The sequence below is a fragment of the Amphiprion ocellaris genome, chromosome 4 (genome assembly GCF_022539595.1).
Source record: "Amphiprion ocellaris isolate individual 3 ecotype Okinawa chromosome 4, ASM2253959v1, whole genome shotgun sequence".
NCBI lineage: Eukaryota > Metazoa > Chordata > Actinopteri > Pomacentridae > Amphiprion > Amphiprion ocellaris.
Genome location: NC_072769.1, coordinates 23,957,859 through 23,982,027, shown reverse-complemented (window position 1 = coordinate 23,982,027; position 24,169 = coordinate 23,957,859). Strand labels below are relative to the sequence as shown.

At 40.1% G+C, this 24,169-nt stretch overlaps 1 protein-coding gene across 2 annotated transcripts in view; it reads left to right on the top strand.

The window, feature by feature from the left end:
• The first annotated feature begins 585 nt into the window (after positions 1-585).
• Positions 586-24,169, top strand: part of socs7 (suppressor of cytokine signaling 7) — a 29,847-nt gene continuing 6,263 nt past the window's right edge. The window contains exons 1-7 of one of the 2 annotated variants that reach the window (XM_023276103.3): positions 589-2,505; positions 3,421-3,500; positions 7,953-8,057; positions 9,455-9,589; positions 9,717-9,862; positions 11,135-11,303; positions 23,023-23,151. In XM_023276103.3, the coding sequence (XP_023131871.2) occupies positions 956-2,505; positions 3,421-3,500; positions 7,953-8,057; positions 9,455-9,589; positions 9,717-9,862; positions 11,135-11,303; positions 23,023-23,151 (2,314 nt within the window). In that variant the 5' untranslated portion in view covers positions 589-955. Of the gene's footprint in view, positions 2,506-3,420; positions 3,501-7,952; positions 8,058-9,454; positions 9,590-9,716; positions 9,863-11,134; positions 11,304-23,022; positions 23,152-24,169 lie in introns of both variants that reach the window. The other variant, XM_035950877.2, reaches the window with a different exon arrangement.

The window sequence follows — 24,169 nt, the reverse complement described above, 5'->3', positions numbered from 1 at the left end:
TATTATTTAACAGTGTGAGGCAATTATATACATATATATATATATATATATAGATATATAGATAGATAGATAGATAGATAGATAGATAGATAGATAGATAGATAGATAGATAGATAGAATCAGATAGGGAAAGCCTTTAATGGAGTTTTGGGGAACAATGACCAAATACATCCCATTTGGGTTTTTTTGGGTTTTTTAGGATCTCTTGTACACACCTGCTAAATGTCCTTCAGACTGTTTGGTTTTATTGTAAAGATCCGGTCCAGTCCAAGATGACCCTAAAGACGTCACAAACCTCACTGTTTTCACATTTAAACTGATCGTTTTTATACCAAAATATATGAAGTGCAGCTTTAACAGACCCCACGTCATTTTTTAATGTAAAAGCACAAATTCTCCACATAAGAGTTGTAGTCTATCAAAATCGACAATGTGTTTTTTTCCAATGTCTTTGTTCCTTTACAAAGATGGAAAACAAAAATCAGCTGTTGAGATGTGAGGCTGAATCAGGTAACCCTGTGATATTAAAATGCCACAGACGAATTTACGGTTCTCATCATCGGTGCTCATAAAGCGGAGGGTTATTATGGGCTGAGCGGAGGAGGAGCGGGTGGGGCCTGGCTGGGAACAGAGGCAGACTGTGGTCACTGACCGGAGACTCCACTGGCTTTTATTCTACTCAAATCAGACCGCATGTGTCTGACCCAGGGGTCCGCCTGCTGCCGGGAGCCAACTGCACTCATTTCCCCGATATCTGACAGATGGATGCGGTGCTGTCGTAGGGGAGGAGGATGAACAAAATCGCCCGATATATTTTTTGGCGTTTTCGCTCATAGCCTATTTATGGGAGGCAGCAGCGGCTTGGCCCTTTCTTTATTATAGGAACGAGATCTCCGCGGTTAGCTATGTGAAGAGCAGATCGCCTATCCTCATTTCGTGATCCTGACGAATAATTATGAACAACGCTCAAGATATGTCGCCCGATTTCGTGTTGATGCGCCTGGTTTCCGCGGCCGAAGATGACCGCTTGGACGCAGAAAACGGGAATCTGCCTCCGGGAGGAGTGGTGGCAGGGCTGGGGAAGGAGGTCCTGGCTCACAGCGGCGTCAAAGCGGGTTTGGATATCAGCCGAGATCCGACGGCGGGCCTCGAGCATCCCAGCAGCCACCTGAACAAAGCCCAGCCGAGCGGCGAGGGCACGGCTGCACCTGACACCGGGGTGACGGAGAGCCGAGCCCCGCTGTCTGCGCCTCCCCCGCCGCAGAGCTCCATGGAGGCCCAGGGCTTCGACTTCGCTCCCAGCTCCGGCCTACGGCCTCAGCTGCTTGTCTTCTCCAATATAATGCGGAACGGAGAGGGGATTTTAGAATTAGACCGTCGGAATCAGCCGAGGGATGTTCTGGAGCAGAGCCCGGGCTCTGGCTGCTCCGGCCCAGCTGTCAATAACAACAGCCTGAGTCCCGGAGACGTCCAGCAGCAGCAGAACCTGCTGGACCGGGCATGGGGAGCGCATCCGCCAGTCTCTGTATCTGCAGAGATGCAGGGAGCTGCGGAACTGTGCCGCCGGCATCGACTCATCAGCACCCCGCCCGAGTGGCCCGTATTGTCGGAGCGATCCAACCCTCTCACCGTGATCGACTCGAAATGGGGATGCGCCACTAGGGACAGAGAGGGAGCCGTGTTCGAGCTGGCCCGGCGGTTCGGAGAGCTCGGGGTTGGCGCGGTCCCCAAGATGCTGTTCAAAGCAGGGGAGCTCCCGCAGTGTTCGTGTCAGGGTGCACACGGGCCGGGAGGAGGGGGAGTCGAGCCCGGCGATGACCCGACAGAGACTAGCGATGCTTTGTTGGTGCTGGAGGGGCTGGGGAGCGGGGACGTGGACGGCCTGGGCATGGACGAGTGCCCGGAGGACGACGCGGACGATGAGAACCGACGCCGCGAGTTTTTACTCAACAGGAAACGAGAAATAGTTCAGAAAATGTCCGGAGCTTTCTCCATCAGCAGTTTCCAGGTGGAGCTGAGGAGGCAGGTGGAGGACATGGTCCCGGCGGCGACCGAAGCGGCGGCAGCGGCGCACCTTGGCGCGCAGGTGTGCAGCCTCCACGGGAACCTCTCCAGCCGGCTGTCGCAGGTAAGCTCTGGGAACACAGAGGTTGTCAGTCACGTTTCAGCCAAGTCACCGTCGCCTACGCCGGTCCAGAGCTCACCCTGGGCCACGAGCCCAAACCCGAGCCAGGCGTCGACACCCAGAAGGCGGCCGGAGCGGTGCGCCAGTGCGCCGCGGACTCCCACAGGCAGGGCCGCGAGTGGAGAAAAGACGCTCAAAGTTCCAGGAAAGTCCAAAAAGGGCTCGTTAAAGATCCGACTGAGTAAACTGTTCCGGACTAAAAGCTGCAGCGGCTCCAGTCACCTCCTGGACAAGAGGCCCTCAGTGACATATTCAGTATCTTCTGCCGGGAGTCTGGTGGACATGGCGAGTTCAGTCAGAGCTGAGCAGGATGCAGACAGGTGAGAAGCCATGTACAGACCAAGACTAGTGGTAAATCATTGTTAGTGTTTCTCATTCATATTAAGAGAAAGATCGAAACATTTTTGTTTGGCTGCTGCAGCATGGAGAACCAGGGGAGAACAGGGACAAGGTCTCAGCAACGTTTCCAGAAAGGTCGAATGCCTTATGATCTCAAAATAAAAATATCCTTCAGATCACTTTTATCTTTCCTCCTACATACTTGTTATGAAGATCAGTACTTGTGAATAAAGCCAAATATTCAAAAATGAATGCTTTCCGAGATCTAGGTCAGGAACTTTAAGGACAAAAAACCCCAAAAAAGAAACAAAAAACGGTTAGTCCACATTCACTTTCTTAAAAGAAGTCAGACATTTAGAATCCAGTCACTGTTTTGTGCTCAGATGAAGACTCATTCAGAGTCCAGACATGTGAATTCCTTTCCAAATTTTTGCCACTCTGCCATCGACTTCTAACTGTGGCTGTGAGCAGGACAATCAGAGTTTTCTAGAGGCTTGAATTAGGTCTTTCAGCTGGCAGCTTTCTCTTTCACAACTTTTTGGCGCTGCATGTTATTAGATGCAGAGATTTTTCAAACCTTTGTGGCTTGTCACCCTCTATCCTCTTCACTGCTTAGTCATTATTCACAGCAGCACACTGAAGGAAGCGTATGATTAAAAAAACATAGCTTCAGAAATCTTGAGTGCCAGAGCTAAGAGCATCAAACGGAAAAAAAGTTTAAAAAAATAGAAAAGAAAGAAGGAAAGCTGCAGGACCTGAAACTGCACACACGCCATCACCCTTTAAAAAGAAGTGATTTTCTGAACCTCTCCGGCTGCTCTTCTAATAATTCTTCTGCGCTCTAACTCCCCTCTCATGTTCTTCTTCTTATGTCTGTCTTGATGTCTGTCCTGCAGCCACAGCCAGCCCAGACTGACCAGGGCCCACAGTGCCTTCTCCCCTGCCTCCCTCTCTGCCTCCCTCTCTGCTTTCACTGGTAAGAGCTGCTTTGGCTGTGACACTGTTTCCCTCAGAAACTCTCCAGAAAAGTTCCTTTAATAATCAGATTACAGTATCATCTGTCATCAATCACCCGTCTGACAATATTCCCATCACAATTTCTGGAATTTGCCGATTTTTTTTTCCAATCAGTGCTCACAAATGATCACAAATGTGGGGCTGAAAGTTATTGTTATACAGCTGTGGAAATAGCAAGTGTCAGTCAGATCCAAAGGTATAAAGTTACACTCAATCACAGAAAAATGTCAGCTTTCATATGCACTGTTGTTTCCCTTCAAAAAATGCATTTAAAGATACTTTCTGCACATTCCTGGTACTTTTTTAGGATGTAGAAGTACTATCTTTTGCAAAACAAATCATGTTTACACCTTTAGCAGCAATAATAGTGATAATAAACCTCTACTTTAGGAAAGAAAGCAGTTATAATGTGAGATGTAATAAAAACGAGTGGTGTCCACTGATTAAATGCCATCCTTCTGGGAAAACCCAGACATTCACAAAGTGTGTGATGCATGACAGGTTGGTTCTTCATGTGAAATAGATTTTGGGTTGAAAATTCAATTTAGCTGCTTTATTTTAGAGGCTCAGTGGAGACGAGTCCTTTTTGACCCTTAGGACAGGGGGAGTGTACAGGATGGCAAGACAACATGAGGGTTAAGTGCAGCTTTAAGGTACTTGTACTTCACTTCAGTATTTCTTTTTTTCTGCTGCTTTTCTTCTGCATATTTTGGATTCATCGGACAACAGCTGATTTGCATTTAAAAGTCCCATCGTCCACTCACACAGGTGGCTCCTCTAGTTTTGTCTGATCAGAACTCCTCATCAGAATTTATGGACAGACCAGTTTTCCCCACTACTGTTTTTTGCACCTGTGAGGGAGAGACAAGTTACGCTTCATTTTTGCCCAGGGTTTGGTGATGACCCATAATTTGCAACACAGCTCCACCTACCATTAACCTGAGCAGAGGGGTAATTTGTCAGAGTGACTGAGAACATGTGTGTACCTGCTGGGCCTGCAAAATTTTAAGATTCATCTTGTGAATTATGGCAAATTATTATTCGCGTCACTCAAGCCAGGGAATAATATAAAGCAGAGATGCCCTTTGCCACAGGATTTATGTAAAATTGTGATTCATTTGGACAAATGGGAACTTTTCATTCTGTGAGACAGGGTCTGTCTCTTATTTGCACCTGGCAATTATCCCTCACAGTTAGAAATGATGGGTGACATGATAACGTTTGCAGGTTTTATGGTGCTGAAACATGTCAGTGTTTACAGCAAAGACAACAGAGCTGCTATGTTTGGAAGGATGGGTTACACTCGAGGTTGGATTGTCAGCTGAGGAGGGAACAGCTCATGGGCCCAGTCTTCATTTCTATGTCTTTTCTATGTAATTTGATTAATCAGTAATTGGTTTGTAAATTTACACCACCAAAGTAGATATTTCTGTCATAATTCTGCATGTACATTTATGAAGAGAAAACCAGTTCTATTCTTTCTCTTTTTCACTCTAACTCTGGATAGTGGGTTGGTTTCCAGTGTTAGTGTCATGTTAATATTGTCTCCTAAATATGACATTTCTACACAACTAAACTGTTGTGTTTTGAGGGAATCCTAGTTTCTGCGAAGTGTTTGTGAAGTACTACAAATAGGTTTTAGAATAACTGCGGTGTTTGGAAGCAGAGTGGTCTAAACCCCTTTCTGTAATTTTTGACAAAAATGGGTTCAAAGTTTTGTGTTTTCCAGAATGGTCTAACATTCCGAGCACCACTGTAACGCTATATTTGGGTTGTGGGTTAGAACACTTTGTCACTAAAATGTAGACCATCAAATATGTCAGAAATCACAAGAAACTCAGTTCAGATTTTGTGGGTTAGACCACTCTGCTTCTAACCCCCTCAACTTATCTTTGCCATTTATTTACTGCTTTGTTGCCACTGTTTTCAGCCAAATCAATCAAATCTTAGAGAGACCTGTTACCCTGGTAATCCATAAAATAAAGTAGATGCTTCAAATGTGTTTTGAAGGGATCGTATTTTAACTCCGACTGCAACAATTTCCTAAACCTAATAAAGTAATTTTGGTGACTGAGCGACTGAAAATGAACCTTAAGTCTAAGTATAGTCTCTTGGGTGAAACTCTTGTTGCTGACTTTATGCCTCCATTTTCTCCTCTTTTGTCCTGATGTGGACTTTGTGGCTCTTTCAAACTGAAAGACTTTTCAAAAATACGCTTGTTTCAGATCATTTCTTTTTCAAGATGTGAAGGAAAATGCAGTTTGGCTGCACAGAAATGTATTTTCTGGAAGAGAGAGTTTGCCACATATAGTAGTGATCAGTACAGGCCCATATAAGAAAGTTTTATTTCTGCCCAAGAACTTACTGTAAGAACCCAAGATTAGCACAAAAATAAATACAAAATTACTAGAATAAAGTCTGGGAATGCTAGCAAGGTCTAATTTATTTGGAACATTTTGACTCCAGTGTGACTTCCCATTTTAAAAGCAAACAAAAAACACTTTTGGTTGCTTCCTTTGCACTAAGTTTTTCTAAATATTTCCCAGACATCACTCTGCACTGAACACAGAGCTAAACAATTGCCCCCCCAGACAACAAACTGTTTCACGATGCATGGGTTTGTGAGCTGAAGTGCTCTCAGCTCTTCCTAAACAGCTGACAATAAACCTAACTCAGACAGGAATAAGTTGTACCCTTGTTGTTCAGCGGCGGTTTAATCCTCATTTAGCTGTGTAGCGACAATGTGAAGCAGCAGGATGTGACAGTGAGTCAAAATAAACGTGATGTACAGTGATATGAGCTGAGGAGATGAAAGCAGACAGCAAGAATGGCAAGAACCATGAACTAAATATTTCCAGTTACTCGATCCTTGTATTGAATTTGAAGATGAGGTTTAAGGGCGGGCTGCACAGTGGCATAGTGGTTAGCACTTTTGCTTTGCAGCCAGAAGATCTCCAGGTCGTGTCCCCGCCCTCCTGGGAGCTTTCACCTTGGAGTTTGCATGTTCTCCCTGTGCATGCATGGGATTTCCCCAGGTTCTCCGGCTTCCTCCCGCAGTCCACAAACGTGCTGAGGTTAATTGGTGATTCTAAATTATCCGTAGATGTGAATGTGAGCATGATTGTGTGTCTCTACATGTAGTCCTGTGATAGACTGGTTACCTGTCCAGGTGTCTCCTGCCTTCACCCTAAGTCAGCTGGGATAGACTCCAGCCCCCTGTGACCCTGCAGAGGATTAGACGGTGTATGGAGGTTTAAAGGCTGATTCGCTGTTGCTTTAGTCATTAGAGAGACTCGGCCTAAAGAACATTTTTTCAGTTGTGCAGGCTACTGTGACTTGTGTTGGATTTTTTTTAAGGTGCGATATTTTTTCATCAACATCTAATCTATTCTTAAATACAGTGCATGTTCACATTCTTGTACTTCTTTTCCTTTTCCTCAGACTTTATCATAGTGTCACGTGAGCATTTCAACTGGTGGTTAGAGGAAGAAGTTTGAGCTCTACCCACCAACTCTATCAGTAAAAACTAATACAATGCATGTCTGATTTATCGATAAAAATGCTCCACATTTGACACTGTAACTGGTGCACCGGAAAACATAAGGCAGGATTCATCACCAAAGACTCGGAGGGGTTGCTGATTCATCATTTATCATCATTTAATTACCGATTAATCAAATTACATAGGTAAGAGGGGTGAGAAGTTTTGTAGGAAAAAATGATTTCGCTGACTTAATAAAAACTGGTTCACAATCGGCCCACGGGGCTCAGAGGTATGTTCTGGTGTGCCGCATTACTCATCGATTTAACTTTTGCTGAGGATCTTTGGAGTTTAATGAACACATGCTTCACAAGCACCAATTACTCAGAAACATTAAAGCAGCAGCATTTCTCTGTGGCAGCCATAAACTGGGGAGGGTGAGGTTGTGTTTTGGGATTTGAAAACAAACCACTCCTGCACACGACATGCCTCTGTTTACCAACTCATCTAGCATGTGATGTTTCACAACCAAAGAATCAACTAGAGAGATGATAGATTTCATGTGGGTGAGTCCAGCTATCTCTGCTTTTTCGGAGACGATGGGGATTTGGCTCTTTGCGTTTGATTTTGTTTCTTTGCCTGCCAGTAACCATCCCCAACTGCAGAATTTCACTTTGGTAAACAGTGAATCTGCAGCATCTCAATTATCGCGGATGGGAAGTTCTTCTTTATTGCAGTGATTGAGGCTGATTAGCTGGGTGTAATTTTCCTTAAACATCCTGCCTGGTGCAGCTTTAATGGCACTCTGCAGCACAGACAAAACAATCACAGATACACAAAGCTTTCATGTTTTTCTTATACTGCATCTTTACTTCACTTCTCTCTTTCACTTTTTTTCTCACCTTTTATCTGCTACTTCTCTGGCTTCAGGTGAGACTGTTTCTCTGGTGGATGTGGACATTTCGCGACGAGGGGCGAACACGCCTCACCCTCCCACGCCTCCCCCTCCTCCACGCCGAAGTCTCAGTCTTTTAGGTACCTTTTCTCTGCCTCCTGTCTTCTTCTACTTCTGCTTCTCTTCTTCTCTTGTTCATGCAGCAGTAGTGCACATATAATGCCCAGGAAGCAGCTGAAATCGAACCTTTAGAAGCTTTTGTTTGCACAGAGCTTTACTGTAGCATGCCAAAGTTGAGAGGAAAGCAGCTTCTCTTAATATTTCTGTCTCGCTCAAATACTGATTAATTTTGCTTTCTGGAAACTCAGACACAGACAAGTTTTTGTAATCTGCTGTAATCTGATTGGAGAAGCTTTGAAAGGTCAGCAGCAAACTGCAGATTTAATTTGAAATCTGGATGCAATGACTCAATCGATAGCAAGATAGCAAAGAAAAACTGTTTTCCTCATTTCACAGACAAACAGTCTGTCTTGGGAGAAATAAACAACATTTTATGTTCTTGCTTGGATTTTGAAGGACTTGTTTGTCTGTTCATGCTTTTAATAGTTTGGTTTTTTGGTGCGGCAGCAGTTTGTATTAACTCACAAATGACAGTTTCTTCTGCTTCAAGCTGAATATGAAGTTGGGCAGATTTTTTGATTAGATTTTTCGTCACCAAAATACAGAACAAGAGACTCCCAATATATGGGAGACGAATAAACTCCCCTGATGCATTTGGAAAACAAAATGCACATTGTACAGATTGTGCCATATAGAAACTATATTGTTCAATATCGGGATTGCTTTTACTCCCACTTTTCTTATTTAATAGTCATTTTCTGACCTTTCATATGTAGTTTTTTCCTCCGGGCTTTTGTCATTTTCTGACCCACATATACAACACACGTAGGATTCCTTTTGGTTTGTTTTATGACAAAAGGTTAACGATGCTTTGTATTTTTCTTATCATCAAAAACAGTGTGTTAGTCCACCTCTCATTTAACTCTTGGAAAGTGTATGTTTGTGAATGTAGTAAATAAAATAAACATGTAAGTATATATATATACATATATACATATATATATATATATATATATATATATATATATATATATATATATGTATATATATGTATATATATATATATATATGTGTATATATATATATATATATATATATATATGTATATATATATATATATATATATATATATATATGTTTATTTTGTCACACAGAAGTAGATTGAAACTTTCTGTCTGATGGTGTTGAGAAAACCTCCACCCTTCCTTTACATTTCCTAACTTTATTCCTCTTTTATTCCCCCTCTTTATTTTTATTTTCTTGATGCTGTCTTTGCTTTCCTTTTATTCTACCCATTCCTCCCTCTGTCTGTAACTCACACTTAATCTCATCCTTTACCTTCCCTGCTTCGCTTTCCTTCCTTCCTTCCTTCCTTCCTTCCTTCCTTCTTTCCTTCATTCCTCACTCCTTCTTCCAGATGACATAGCCGGGCCTCAGCCTGGTCCTTTCCTAGTGAGCGTCATGGGCGCCTCCCTGCAGTCCCTCCCGCTGCCTCTCCCTCCTCCTCCTCCTCCCTCCCACGCCACCATCCAGCACAGTCTCAGCCTCAATGGTAAGGCGTTTCTCAAGGGGGGTTGATGGTCTGTCATTTGAATGGACTACATGGGTGTCAGTTACGTGAATGTGGCATGTCGTTGTTAAAAACGCTTCACCTTGCATCTTCAAATCCTCTGATTCAGACGCCTTCCTCCGGGCCCTTCCTCATTCGAACCCATCTCCAGCTGATGCTCCGCCCCCCAGCAGACAGGCTCCTCCCCCCATGCTGTGTGCCCTGAGGCGGTCAGAGGCCAGCAACTTCACCGCCAGTCTGAGAGAGCTGGAGAAGGTAAGTCAGGCTCCCACTGTTGTTTGCTACAAAGTAAAAATCGCAACTTATGTTTGGGGGGTTTTTTTGCCACAAATAGCAATTACAGTAATTCTCATTCCTTCTAAACTCGAAATATCAGCAGTAGTAAAGTATGATGCAGGAACCAAGGGTGCTTGAGTCATTTCATACTAACTCTTCTAACCTCCCAGTTCATGTCATGAATTTTCTTGAAAAACTTGAAAATGTGTATTAAATCATGGGACCTTGCACAAACCAAAAGCTCTACTCCAAATACTGTGGTCCTCATCATTCTAGCAATTCCCTCTAAACCTCACCCATCACATATTTTTCACTAAACTTGTACTCAGCATCTGCAGAGCCATATGGGTCATTTCCAACAACACAGTGATCGCTGATTGTTTTACAGAAATCAAATGAATCATCATAAATAATGTACTATCCAAACAAAACGATGTCCAGTTGTAATCAAATGTTGATTCAATGGAATAATAATATAGACCTATCATTTTCTACACGTTATTGAGCAGTAAATAAAACTGTGACTGTCAGAGATCATGCTTAATATAGCCTCAGAGCTGAAAACCCAACATTTTGAGATGTTTTGACTGTATATTTTTGCTACAAGGAGTATTTCATTCAAAAATTTTTTACCCAGTCCAGTAGAGTGTCTTGAGAGCTTTAGGATCTAGCCAGGTCTTATGAACTTAATAGTTTTTATATTCACTTTTTCAAGAAAATGGCATGGCCTGTAAGGGTTCTGTGAGTTGGCACTGAATGACCCACATAGCACAGCATTTGTAGCCTAAGCTAGTTTTCAGTGGCCACCCTTGGATGGGCCCCTAATGGAAGAGGCTGCATAGTAACTGGTGAAATTGTGCCAGCAAATCAAACTAGACAACTCTGAGTCTGTCGTCATGTTATTATTTCTACTGTAAAATCTTTTTTAAACTGTTGAATTATCCCTTCATTACTTAAACCCCTGAATTTATTGGACTAAATGTCAGCTGATTATTGAACTTGTCACATTATGTTAGAAGGGTTGTCAGTTTATTAGCATGAATTTCCCTGCATGCATTGCATGAAGGTTAAAATTCCCTTGAAACCCTTGAGGCTGAGAGGTCTTTGGTCGTTCAGGTTCTGTGGGCAGCTGTAGGGTCTCCATCCTTACAGGTTCTTTTTGGAGCACGATAGAAATGAGATAAAGAGAGAGCGGCAGTACAGTTTCTTCTCACTGGGTTCCTGATGTTCTGTTGGGCTCTGTGGCTACAGTGCGGCTGGTACTGGGGACCCATGAACTGGGAGGATGCAGAGATGAAGCTGAAGGGGAAACCGGATGGATCTTTCCTGGTCCGCGACAGTTCAGACCCTCGATACATCCTGAGCCTCAGCTTCAGGTCGCAGGGAGTCACACACCACACACGCATGGAGCACTACCGAGGTTAGTTTGGTTTATCCATGTGCTCGACAGCGACAAAGCATATTGATTACATGTCTATGTTCTTTCTCAGTTGGAAAGCACTGTGGGTCAGTGTCTATTCTTATAAACGTGACTATAAACAGTGACTTGATTTGTTTCTCTGAAAATGTGTTGGAGTTGCAAAAGACCAGTTTTCGAAGGATGAAATTTCTCGGTCAATATATAATTGCAGGAGTTTTTGTAACATAGTTGACATTTTTGTTGTTTTCAGGCCTAAAATCAACATGGCCACCTATAACCAAACACCACATGGCATTTTTACAGAAAGATTCTTCCAAATAGTACATATACAATGGAGTTAAATTGAAATTTAAAGTTATTTATAAAGATATTGTAGTTAACCTGTTGACTACTTTATATTAAATAACTCAGAAAGCCTTGGAGTCTTGCCAGTCTTTTCTTCAGGAGGAAATGACATCATGTGGAGCAGGTCATGTGATCTGGAATTAACACACTTCCTGGAGAGGTGTTTTTGTAATGGATAATTTAGTTGAAAGTGATTTCTCAGACAAAGATACAATTTGTTGTTTTCCATATAAAATTTGATATATTTCCAAAAAAGAAATATCTGTCATGATTATCTCAACTTAATAAAAAGAACACAATCAAAACATTTTTTGAATAAGCTAATTTTGTGCTCAATTAGCTAGTTAGAAGGTGGTTATTTAGTTGACATTTTAGTGATAACCAGTCATTTTTTTTATTAATAAGTGATTGTAAATAATTATGATATTTGTAGACATGATCATAATGAACATAAAGACTTTTTTTTTTTTAACTTTTAACCCTCGTGTTGTCCTGCGGGTCAAAACTGACCCGTTTTAAAGTTTGAAAATGTGGTAAAAATATATATTTTCACAGTGAAACTTCTGATATCCACATTTTCAACATTTTTGGGAAATGTTTGAACATTTTTTGGTGGAAAAAAAATGTTTAAAATGTTTCTTAAGAACATTAAGAAAAAATCAACCAAAATCCAGTGAATTTTGCTGGATTTTGGTTGATATTTTGTGAATGTTCTTAAAGAAAATATTAGAGGTTTTGCTGATATGTATGTAATCACTTTAGATATTTTTACAATTTTTTGGAAGATTTTTACTCATTTTTTGAAAATATTTACAAGAATTTTTTTTTTTGCCAAATTTGGGGGATTTCTTTTTTTAAATAAAACTTTTAAGGGAAACTTTTAAGGAATTATTGGAATTTTCTTCCTAAAGGTTTTGCAAATTTTCAGAAATTTGGGGAATTTTTTGCTGTATTTTGGATTTTTTTCAGACAAGGAAACAATATTTCTTGGTGCCCGTAAATGAGGACAACAGGAGGGTTAGTAAAAGTGAATTCAAGATATATCCCACAGACTTCAAAAATCCCTCAATTATATATTGATTTTTCTCAATCCAGTGAGCATCACATCACCTAATAGAAGAGCATAAGACAATACTGCACAATAAGAGAACTAAGTAACTAATATAATTGCAGAGAGAGTGAGAGTGTTGCTCCTTATATTGTCTGATTTATCATGTATGTGTTATGATGCTTTAACAAAAACAAGATAGAATGTAAAAATAACTGTGCCTGTTCTAAAGTATGTCAGCCTAGGTGGTGGGTCACTGAGGACAATTAATAATCACCAGGTTATTGGTTCAAAGCCAGATACATGGAACCTCCTGTCTGAGATTACTGTTTTTGTGAGATCCCTGATAGACGTCACAGACAGAAACTTAAAGCTGGGGTAGGCAGTTATTTTTTGCTATCACTGGGGGAAAAAAATCCAGAATAACCTTTCAGCATAATAGAATTCAAGTGGTCTGAGAGAAAAACTAGATTTCTGCACCTCCACTTGCCTCCATTTTCAGGCTGAACAAAATCTTGCACGGGACAAGAAACAAAGTTTGTGGTGAGAGCCAGATGTTGTGACTGACTGAGTTTGGGATAGCGAGATTGGAATAAGCTAAAGGTCAGCAGCTTGACTACTTGTGGATGTTTGAAGCCTCAGCTGGCCTGGTGCGAGAGGCTTTAGATAGAGAGGGGATCACTGTATTTTTAAAGTCTGTTTGTTATGTGTCCTTTTGTTTTTTGGCTGTGTCCAGAGTTCTGCCTACTGTAGCTGAGCTGAACCAACATGCAGTCACTATAGGTTATGCATTTAAGCATTGGAGTGTGTGCTTTTACTTGCTTTGCACGTTCTGAGAGACAGTCAGCAGGTGATTTTGGACGGGGGCCGTGACCTTCTCACCACATCAAAAGTTAGAAACTATACTGGTATTTTGTGTGTTTTTTTGTTTTTATATTTTGCTGAACAAAGAGAATCTTCTCAATTTCTGATTGGATAGGCAAGACGTGTGTTTGTTTGAGCTAAACTCAGCCCTGCTCATAGTTGCCTCCAGTGTGGTGATGTTCTGGTTGTTTGTTTGATTGATATGGTTTAATAAAAGGAGTCATATTGTTGATTATCCCATAAACTAAACACAGTCTGCTGTATTTGGTCATGTTTGCACGCCCTTAAGGTATTACAGTGGTGACACGTGAGCCTTTTCTCGATGATTTTCAGTGTTTGTGTGTCTAATGGTTCAGTGGGTATGAATGTGATCTAGCTAGTTTACCCCCAGGCTTTTAAACAGTGTAGAATATGTGAGCGAATCATTGCATTCATAAACAATTTTAACTGCATCAGTGTACATACATTTTCTGATGATGATGATTTTCATAAATTTGGTCATGTGTAAAGTGAAAGACAAATCTGAATGTTGCTTAACACTAAGATATTTAAACTGATGGTTGGTCACCTTTCAGCAGAAACAGTTACGTCAGGATCAGGTGAAGGATTTATTTACAGCTGAATCTTAACCCCACACTTGCTAGTGCCTTTTTTAAATATTAAATCATTGAGTTCTTTATATCTAAGCTTCCAGGTAATTCAAGCAAACAGGGATGCCAGCAGGAAGGTGGGCAGTAGATGCATGTAATACTACATAATAAATATTATTCATTTTATTTATACGCACCTTTCAAAACACCCAAGGACACCGTATAAAGTAGACAACTTAAAACACATTCACATTAACAATACAAGAAAAATTATCTCTTTTACTGTATTTTCCTGTAAAGTGACCTTTGGTGTCAAGAAAGGTGCCTACAAATAAAATGTATTATTTTTATTAAAAGCACTCAGAGAAGGCAGTACTCTGCCAGGGCTGTTCAGTCGTATCATTTCTGACGGATGAAATCTTGACAAAATTCGTGGCAGAAATCATGGCAACATAAAATGTGGCCATTTATTATAGATGTATCCACAAACAAGGTGTGCACAGACGTGTGTTATGCATGTGTATGTTTTGTACGGATACCGAATCACATGACCAAAATATGTAGCTGGTAGCAGGAATTGATGGGACTCAGAAACACCCCCACAATTTAAATAATTGTTCCTTGTGTAATTTCTGATGGATAAGTCCCGATAAGTCAGCAGTGGTAGATTTGTAGTAGGATCACAATAATGCCATCGTCAGCAGGCAGCTGACATAGCGTTCATTTGTTGTCATGGTTACAGTGACGCCGTGCCGCTATCTGGCATTGATACAGAAATCTTTAACAAATCTGTGGATCCAGACTATAAGCCGCATCACTGCCAAAATCTAATCACTTGGTCCTTGTGTCATTTCTGACCTTCCCTGAAAATTTCATCCAAATCTGTTTGTCCCTTTTTGAGTAATGTTGCGAACAGACAGACAGACAGACAAACCAACGGCGATCGTCACAGAACTCCGCCGGGGCTCTGCCTCCTTGGTGGAGTAATGAAACTTAAAGATGTAAAAAGTTTCAAAGAAACAAATTTAGCAATTTTAAAAACAGAATAAAAAATTGCAGAGGAGCGGAAGTCAGAGTGAGTCTGCTTGTTTGAACAGGTGGGTTTTAAGATGGGATTTGAAAATGTCCAGCGTGTCGACACTTGGGATGTCAGGTGGGAGGGAGTTCCAGAGGCGGGGGGCAGAGGGGCTGAAGACTCTGGAGTCCATGGTGGTCATACAGGCAGGAGGGATGGTGAGGTTGAAGGAGGAAGATGATGTGAGAGTCCGGCTGGGTGTGTTAATGTGGAGGAGTTTAGTGAGGTATAATGTCCCTGTGGATGAAGATGTTCACATACACAGTCTGCACTTGCAGTTTATAACTTTATAGAGCACTTACAAAGTGCTTCACACATATAAAAGTAGAAAAGCCAGCATCAGCTAAATGCAGTTAAAAAGTAGAAACTTGTCTTTAAAAAGAGTCTTTCTTTAACACTTTAAGATGTGGTGAGACCAGTCAGGGCCTTTTCAAACAAGCAAAAAGATTTTAAAAGCAGTTCTGAACAGTGAGAATGGGCTAAATGTGCTCATATTTTCAGGTTCAAAGAGAGAAAAAAAACCTTATCAATGGCCTGTGCATTACCAAATGAGAAGGTAGAAATGATATTGGTCAGTTTAAAGTTTGGAGTGCAGACCCTTTTACCACTTTCCATTTATTTTTTGCTTTTATTCATCCCATTTTCCCCCTTGCTTTTGCTCTTTGGTAGTTTTTTTTTTTTTTTTTTTTTTTTTGCTTCAGCCTGTAATAGGTTTGCGCTCACTGCTGGTGAAAAGTTGAAAAGACCCAACCATGAAAATGAAGATCAGCAGTGCACAAGAAAGGAAATAGCTGAACATTTCTGTTTTTTTTTTTTTTTTTTAAAAATGAAAACCTAAGTTTGAAGTTAATAAAAATAAATATCTACTAACATTCCTTATTCATACTTTTTACCTCAATAAATGAAATAAATGATCTAATCCTGGCGATGCTCCTCAGTTTACAGATAGTAAATTTGCTAAAATGTTTTAAGGAAGTCATGTTTGAGTTACAATCTGCACGGCAATAATGAAGCCTTACAGATGTGCAGATGACAAATTTACATCATAAAAATGCTCAAGTCAACAATCACCACAGCTCCATGTCTGGTCCTTACCCTAAAACAAAAGACCACAAGAAATGCTATTAATTTTTCCCAGGTGTAATCATTCTCAGTCCAAGATGCCACATTGGTCCTCACAGAGATAGAAAGATAGAGCTCCAAGAGCCTTTACAGACACCCACTCACACAGCTCCATATGCTGGTCATCCAACACTTCAGGCGTGTAACACTGACACGCAACACATATATGAGCACACATTACTACTGCAAGTCACGTAAGACCGTTCTTGCACACATGCAAGCTGACTGTATACCACATAGATAATCATACATTATATATGAGTCCGTCCACCTCATGCTGCTCACTTTCACAGACTGTAATCAAAAAGATTTGCCAGAGCTGTGGCGGACAGACGGCAGCACTTTCCTCTCTGTTCCTGTCCCTCTGCAGATGTAAAGGGCCGTAGAGAACCATCTTATTCAACAACATGTGCATGCAATATTGTTGCGATGTCAAAGATATGACTGTAATTTAAGATCAATTTATTACTCCCTGGGGAAATTTGTACCAGCTCAGAGTTACTGCCACTTGCAACTTAATTGCCAGACAAACACAACAGCATCTTTACAATCCTCACAATACAAAACAAAGTTCACCATGTGTGAAAAATTCAATCAACCAATCCATTGAAAAATGTACAAATGTAAAAAACTATTAAAACTTTGCATAGCTGTTCATAAGTTTGGCAATAAACCAATGAAAGGGTGAAAAAAAATACAATGAAAGAATAAAATACAATTTGGAAAAGAAGCTATTTCAAATTAAACAAACAAAAAACTAAACTGTGAATCCAGAAGGTTGTAAATGACTGAGTTATCATATCTCAATAGAGGCCGGAACAAATGTGTTCTTATAATAGGTGCTGACAAACAGGACACCGTGCTGGAGTTAGCTCCATCTGCTCAGGTACTGAGTTCTAAGAAGAGCTCAAAACAATGACTCATTCTCAGCTGAACCACAGACAGTTTGAAGGGCCACAGTTGTGCACAAAGAGATGCAAATGGACAGAAAATGGCTCCATTAGTTGCAAATGAAAGTAAATATTTCACAACTTGTGTGGGAAAAAATGCAGGAATGTCACAGAGGCTGCAATATCTCATATAGAGGTAAGTTGACAAAGTAGCATTGTTTGTTATACATGCGAGTTGAATGATGGGCCTCGTCCATCTATAGACTCAGTCATTCCTTTTTATCAGGCTATTATTGATCCACTGCATTTATAGGAATCATTCCAGAATTGGGGAACATTGGGCTTCAAAAGTTTGGAAAAATAAACCTTCTCTTTTACAATTTTATGCTCCATATTCATCAATAATAGGTAATGAACTATCAAAGGCCTGACTGGCTCAGCTTAAACATCAATGGTACCATTTTTATTCCATGTTTTATTAGTTATTAGTAATCACAGTAACAGGGTTGCTAATCCATGCTAATGTTAACTTTTTCTCAGGAGTAGAAGTTAGATATTTAACTAGCTGTTACTGCTGACCAAGAGGACAAACTGACTGATGGAAAAAATAAAGAAAAAAAAGTAAAAAGAATTTTTCTGATCCTGTTAATATACATAACAGGGTGCATGAGGTAGAGTGAGACATTCAATCAAGGCTGCCAATGTTATGAAAATATGAAAAATAGTAGAGAGGACATAACTTTGCTCTATCCATTCTGTAGGAAAAGTGTTTGATGGTGTTATTTCCAGCGATTCATATGATTCACTGTCTCCTTCTTCTTCTACCAGCTAAAAAGTTCCTGCTAACATGTTGTGGGACATGCATAATAATTAACATTTAAAATATTATGTTGATTAAAAAAATCTTTCCACAATTACAAGAGACATCAAAACACAAAAAAAAAGGAGATTTAAATTTCATTTGAACTGTTTTATTGAGATTCAATTTGGTCATCAGGGGGGTGGGACAAGAGAAAAATGGCATTTTAGGGGGAATTCCACATTTATTTGGTATTTGTAAAATATTTTCAAACATTCTTTTCTCCTATTTTTTTTTTTTTTTTATTATTTGGTCTCAGGACAAGTAAATTTACACAACAACTGCATGTTTTAGTATTTTGTACATGTATTATTTGAAATTTGATGGGTGGGCTGTAAAATGTCCTCCAATTCTGGAATGACCCATATCTATGGATCTATATTCACCAAAAAAGCTGCTAGTTCCCAAAAAAAAGCTCCCAGGATTTACTTGTGCAGTCTGTTCCCAGCCGGTACTGAATTGGGGAAAAGGGCGTTTAAGTACGCGGCTCTCTTTGATTAGAGTCAGTTGAAAAACTGCCTGAATCTTAAAGAGCTCGTTGCACTAAATGAATTCAAAGCAACTTTCTGATGTACATGACAGACTCACATTGTCCTGTTTGATTTAGTCATTGATGACTTAAAACAGATAGTTTTGTGATTTTATGGTTCTCTAACACACTGCTAATCTTTATTTAAACCTTACTTAGTTTAACGTCTGTTTGTGCTGCTGCTTGTCTTTTCCAGGGCACTCTTATAAAAGAGAGTCTTGGCCTCAGTTAAAAGAGGGTAAAATAAAACAGACAGATGTCCATGCAGACACATTTGTGCACTAAACAGAGGTGAAAGAGTTCATTTTATGTTTGCACCTGAAGAAGCTATTTGAAGTATGATTTTGAGTGAATCCTCCAGGTCAAACTTTTTTCCTATAAAATAACAAATAATGTAAGATATGATAAAATAAGATAAGCTGTACTTTATGTGTCCCCTTGGGGAAATTTGTTTTAGACGCCACATTGCAGTTCCACAATAAATGGACAGAATAAAACCACACATCACATGTGACCCAAGAGATAAACCTTAAAGCAGCCGCCTTAAAATATAATAACACAAAATAGATTCATATCTTTTTTTCATAAAGATAAAACACAAAAAGGGAAGCATCTTGGACTGACACAAAGTGAGGACACTAAGGTCAAGACTTTGTGATTTTTAATTCATAATTCAGTTTTTAAATGGTTTATTATTTTTGGTGTAATTATCATCTGACTTCCTAATTACCTTCATGTGATTTAACCATCTTGTGTACACATCCACGACTATAAATCTGGCGAGGACATTCTGAATCCCAGCTGCATTATTTTAATCTTAAAACATTTAGACATGAAAAGTTACACTGTATAATTGTTAGTCCATTTAAACCCATTTCTAGAGACATTTGACCTCAGTATCCTCAATGATACAGTTCTGTTAAAAAAGACTTCATTACAACAGAAAAAAACCCAAACTGTTCCAGTAAAAAGTGATCTGAATTTAAACAAGCTTGAAATCAGAATACTTTTCTTATACAACAGAGTTACCGAATTTACTGTAAATATTTTATTGTGATTTTTAGTGCAGAACAAAGAAAGACAGAGCAATTACCAATAAACAAACAAACATATAAAGTGAAAGTGTAAAATGGATGCAGGAATAACTCACATAACAGCATGTACATATTTGAACTGAAGCCACATTTGTGACCAACTAATAAGGTGACTCATGGAAGATGCATATGTAACCAGGCAAACACACACACACACTCATGCAGATGTACAGAACTGGGGCTGTACATTAATGAGTCACCATTATAAGGCCATAGAGTCATGCCTGGAAACACATTCATTATTCAGACGCACAGCCACGACTGACACAACACGTTCACATCAACACAATCTTGTTTGCATGAATGCACCGTGGCCTTGCATGAATCGAGGGCAGAGCAGCTTCCAGATAAACAACCACTGGGTGGTCACAACAAGTGAACTCCCTCACACTGTTTAGACATGTTCAGATGTGTCTGATTACAGAGCGGCTGGTTGTTGATAATTTTATACTGTACATTCATTTTAGATGGTTTTCAGTGATTATTTTACTGCTCTGGACTGGATCAGTAGCAGTCTATGAGGAGATATATTTTTGCACTGCTCAGTGGGGGAATAGTAAGTTTCTGTCTTTTTGAAAGCGAGATAAATAAGCCAATGAAGTACAGATTCAGGACATGGTTAGCTCAGTTTAGCATAAAGACCTGAGGCAGGGGGGGAGTTCAAGTTAAGTTTTATTTAGTTTTATTTATTCAATAAGCCTCACTGAGATCAAGCGTTTGTAAGAGACCTCAGAGCAAACAAGAAAAGCACTCAGAGAGGGAAGTACTCCGCCAAGGCTGCTCAGTCGTTGTATGATTGCTGGTGGATGAAATCTTTAAAAAATTTGTAGTCCACAGCGGTGGATTTGTAGTAGGATTGTAATCATGTGATCATCATCAGGCAGCTGACATAGTGTTCACTTGTTGTCATAGTTACAGTGACACCGTGCTGCTATCTCACAATGATACAGAAATCCTTAACAAATCCATGGATGAAATCTGTTTGTCCGTTTTCGAGTAAAATGGCGAACAGACAGACAGACAAACCAACGCCGATTGTCACATAACTCCACCGCGTTCCTTGGTGGAGTAATTACACATATGCAAGATCACAGCAGCAAAAATCAACTCTAACACATACACTACCGTTCAAAAGTTTGGGGTCATCCACACAATTTCATGTTTTCCATGAAAACTCACATCTTTTGTCATGTGCTAACATAATTGCACAAGGGTTTTCTAATCATCAATTAGCCTTTCAACACCATTAGTTAACACAATGTAGCATTAGAACACAGGAGTGATGGTTGCTGGAAATGTTCCTCTGTACCCCTATGGAGATATTCCATTAAAAATCAGCAGTTTTTTTTTTTTTTTTTTTTTAAATTCTTTATTTTACCAGGTAAGATCAGTTGAGAAGAATTTCTCATTTACAATGATGACCTGGCAAGAGGCCCTAGCAGGAAGAAAGAGAACAAATAACCAATATATATACAAGTGTTTAAACAGAGATTAAAAACAGCCTGGGTTAATGCTAGCAGTTCATTGAAAACAGTCAGCATGTACAGCGGTCAGTTAGGCTCTGCTGCAGCTTCTGCTTAAACATGTAAAGTGATGGAAGGGATGACAATTTCAGAGATTTTTGGAGGGAATTCCAATCAATTGCTGCAGCAAAGCAAAAGGAATTCTGGGCCAAAGACAGTGTGAACCATGTGGATAGGCAGTGTTATGAAATCACTGGACCTCAGGTGGTCGTTGTTATGGGAGGGGTGTAGGAGGTTGAAGGGGTGTTGAGGTGTCTTCCCTGATACGGTCTTGTACATGAGTAAAAGCCAGTGCTGGAGTGGCCTGGTGGAAAGGGACGGCCAACCCACCAGTTTGTAAAAGGTCACAATGGTGGGTGGAGAAAGGTACACCGATAGCAAAACGGATGGCTGAGTGATGGAGGACATCAAGCCTGGTAAGGGCACACTTACGGGCCATTTTATAGATGACATTGCCGTACTCGAACATATGGCTATATGGAACAGATGGTCATCTTCACAGCTAGAATAGTCATTTACCACATTAACAATGTCTAGACTGTGTTTCTGATTCATTTAATGTTATCTTCATTGAAAAATTGGCATTGGCAATGGGAAATGTGCAATACAATTAAATGTAACAGTGTCAGAGGGATATATATATAGCGGACCCTTTGTTATAGTGACAGAGGGATAAGTGTAGTATGACAATGTGCAATAATGTAGAGGGATATGTGCAATAGCAACAAAGAGATATTTGCAATATAATCATGTGTAAATGTTAATTAATTAGTGGTTGGTAGCTGCCTTGATATCTCAGCTTTTGTCTGTTATGTCCACTAAGTGTTACCGTTTTGTTTTGTTTTTTTGTTTTTTTTATATATATGTTTTTGTTCAGTTATGGTTTTATGATGTTCTCTAATTTTGATCTGCCAATGGGACTTGAGACGGAAATTAGCCGTATGGCTACAATCTATCGTATTTACATGAAAATGTACATCAATACGAATTGTCCCATTTTAAAAATAAATGAATAAATGAAATGAAATGAAATGAAAAACGGCTTTGCTTTCAAAAATAAGGACATTTTAAAGTGACCCAAACTTTTGAACAGCAGTGTATACACACACACACACACACACACACACACACACACACACACACACACACACACACACACACAGCCACAATAACTACAATATTCACAAATATTATTATTACTATGAGCTTTCAGTCTCCCTGAGGCCTGAGTTTCTCCAGCTTTAATCTGTGTTGAGGATCATTTCAGTAACACTTCCTCAATGCACTGTAAGATTCTTTGAATGCAAATTAACAAAACCCAATCAAATGAACCAAATATCTCCACTAATTTGGTGGCACACATTCAGTATTTAGGAAAAATGCTGCAAAGTGAGATCACTTCAATGAATACAGAAATGTAATGCAAATGCAGACAACACAACCAAAAGTAAAAAGAACAACCGAAGACACATGCAGCATTGATGTTGGAACATGACACCAGGGCTCAATGTCAAACTTAAAGCTCTACAAGCTGGTGTCAGTTTCTTTTTGTGCAGTTCTACTTTTGCACAGCTGGCACATTTAATTGTTGCACCCCATCCTGTCAGAATTAAGCTCTTAATCTGGAACAGATTTTGGTATGACGGGTGACTTGAAGAACCTGATGATCACGTGTGTTCTGTGAAGGACAAATCTCTGTTTTATGTGTTTACTGCATCTGTACAGATGTTGCTTCATGTGATACAGACAGAAACTGAAAAACATTTCTTTCTGCCTCCAGGGACATTCAGTCTGTGGTGCCACCCGAAGTTCGAGGACCGCTGCCACTCTGTGGTGGAGTTCATCGAGCGAGCCATCATGCACTCCAAGAACGGCAAATTCCTCTACTTCCTCCGCTCCAGAGTCCCAGGTAAAAAAATATAGGCCACATAGCCACATGCAGCCTGACCGGATCAAAAATGAATGTGAGCTCCCAGTTAGTGAGAACTGCCTGAGAGATGGAGGAAAGGAGGAATGTATGTGACTGTCTGTGTGTCTGCATCCAACCTGTGAATGATTCATGATTGTGTGACTGCAGCTATAAACACAGGGCGTCCTCGACATACAGTTGGGCTTGAGGTTAGGCATAAACTCTAACGTCTTACAGTAAATTTGTACGGTATGCTACAATATTCAGTATGAAACTGGTTTGTATTTACTATAAGTGTGTGTAATGGTATCCACACTGTTTGCTGCATTTTTTCCACGTGCAATCTCTCAAAGGTCACTGCATCCTGCTGCACTTCACCAGTCCAGCTGACAGTAATACACCTATAAGCTGGTTTCACAGCTGACAGAAACCAACCAAGATGATGGCGTTTAGGACATGTTGGATACCCTGTCAATATTATTATTCACATCCAGACATTACACAGTTATGGCCACACCTCCATTGATTTCTAATAATAAAAAAAGATCTTTCTTGATGAAAATAAATGTTTTCTAATTAGAAATTGTATTCCTTCCTTGTAAAATTTTATCAGACATAAATTGTGCAATATCACATGAGGTTAATAATTGATTATTCTAAATTTGCCCGTAGGTGTGAGTGCGAGTGTGATTGTTTGTCCTGTTTTAACTTACTGTATTGTTTTCAAGTTATTTTCTTGTTTTTTACTGTGAAGCACTTTGGTCACCCTTTGGGCTGTTGTAAAGGGCTATACAAATAAACTTTGATTGATTGATTGATTGATTGATTATGCGTCTAATAATTATATTACACTGAACCTGTGACAGGCTGCACGGTGGTTTGGTGGGTAGCTTTTTCACCTTGTAGCTATAACATCCCCAGTTTGTGTCCCGGCCTTCCTGGGATCTTTCTGCATGGAGTTTGCATGTTCTCCCTGTGGATGCGTGGGTTTTCTCCGGTTACTCCAGCTTCCTCTCAC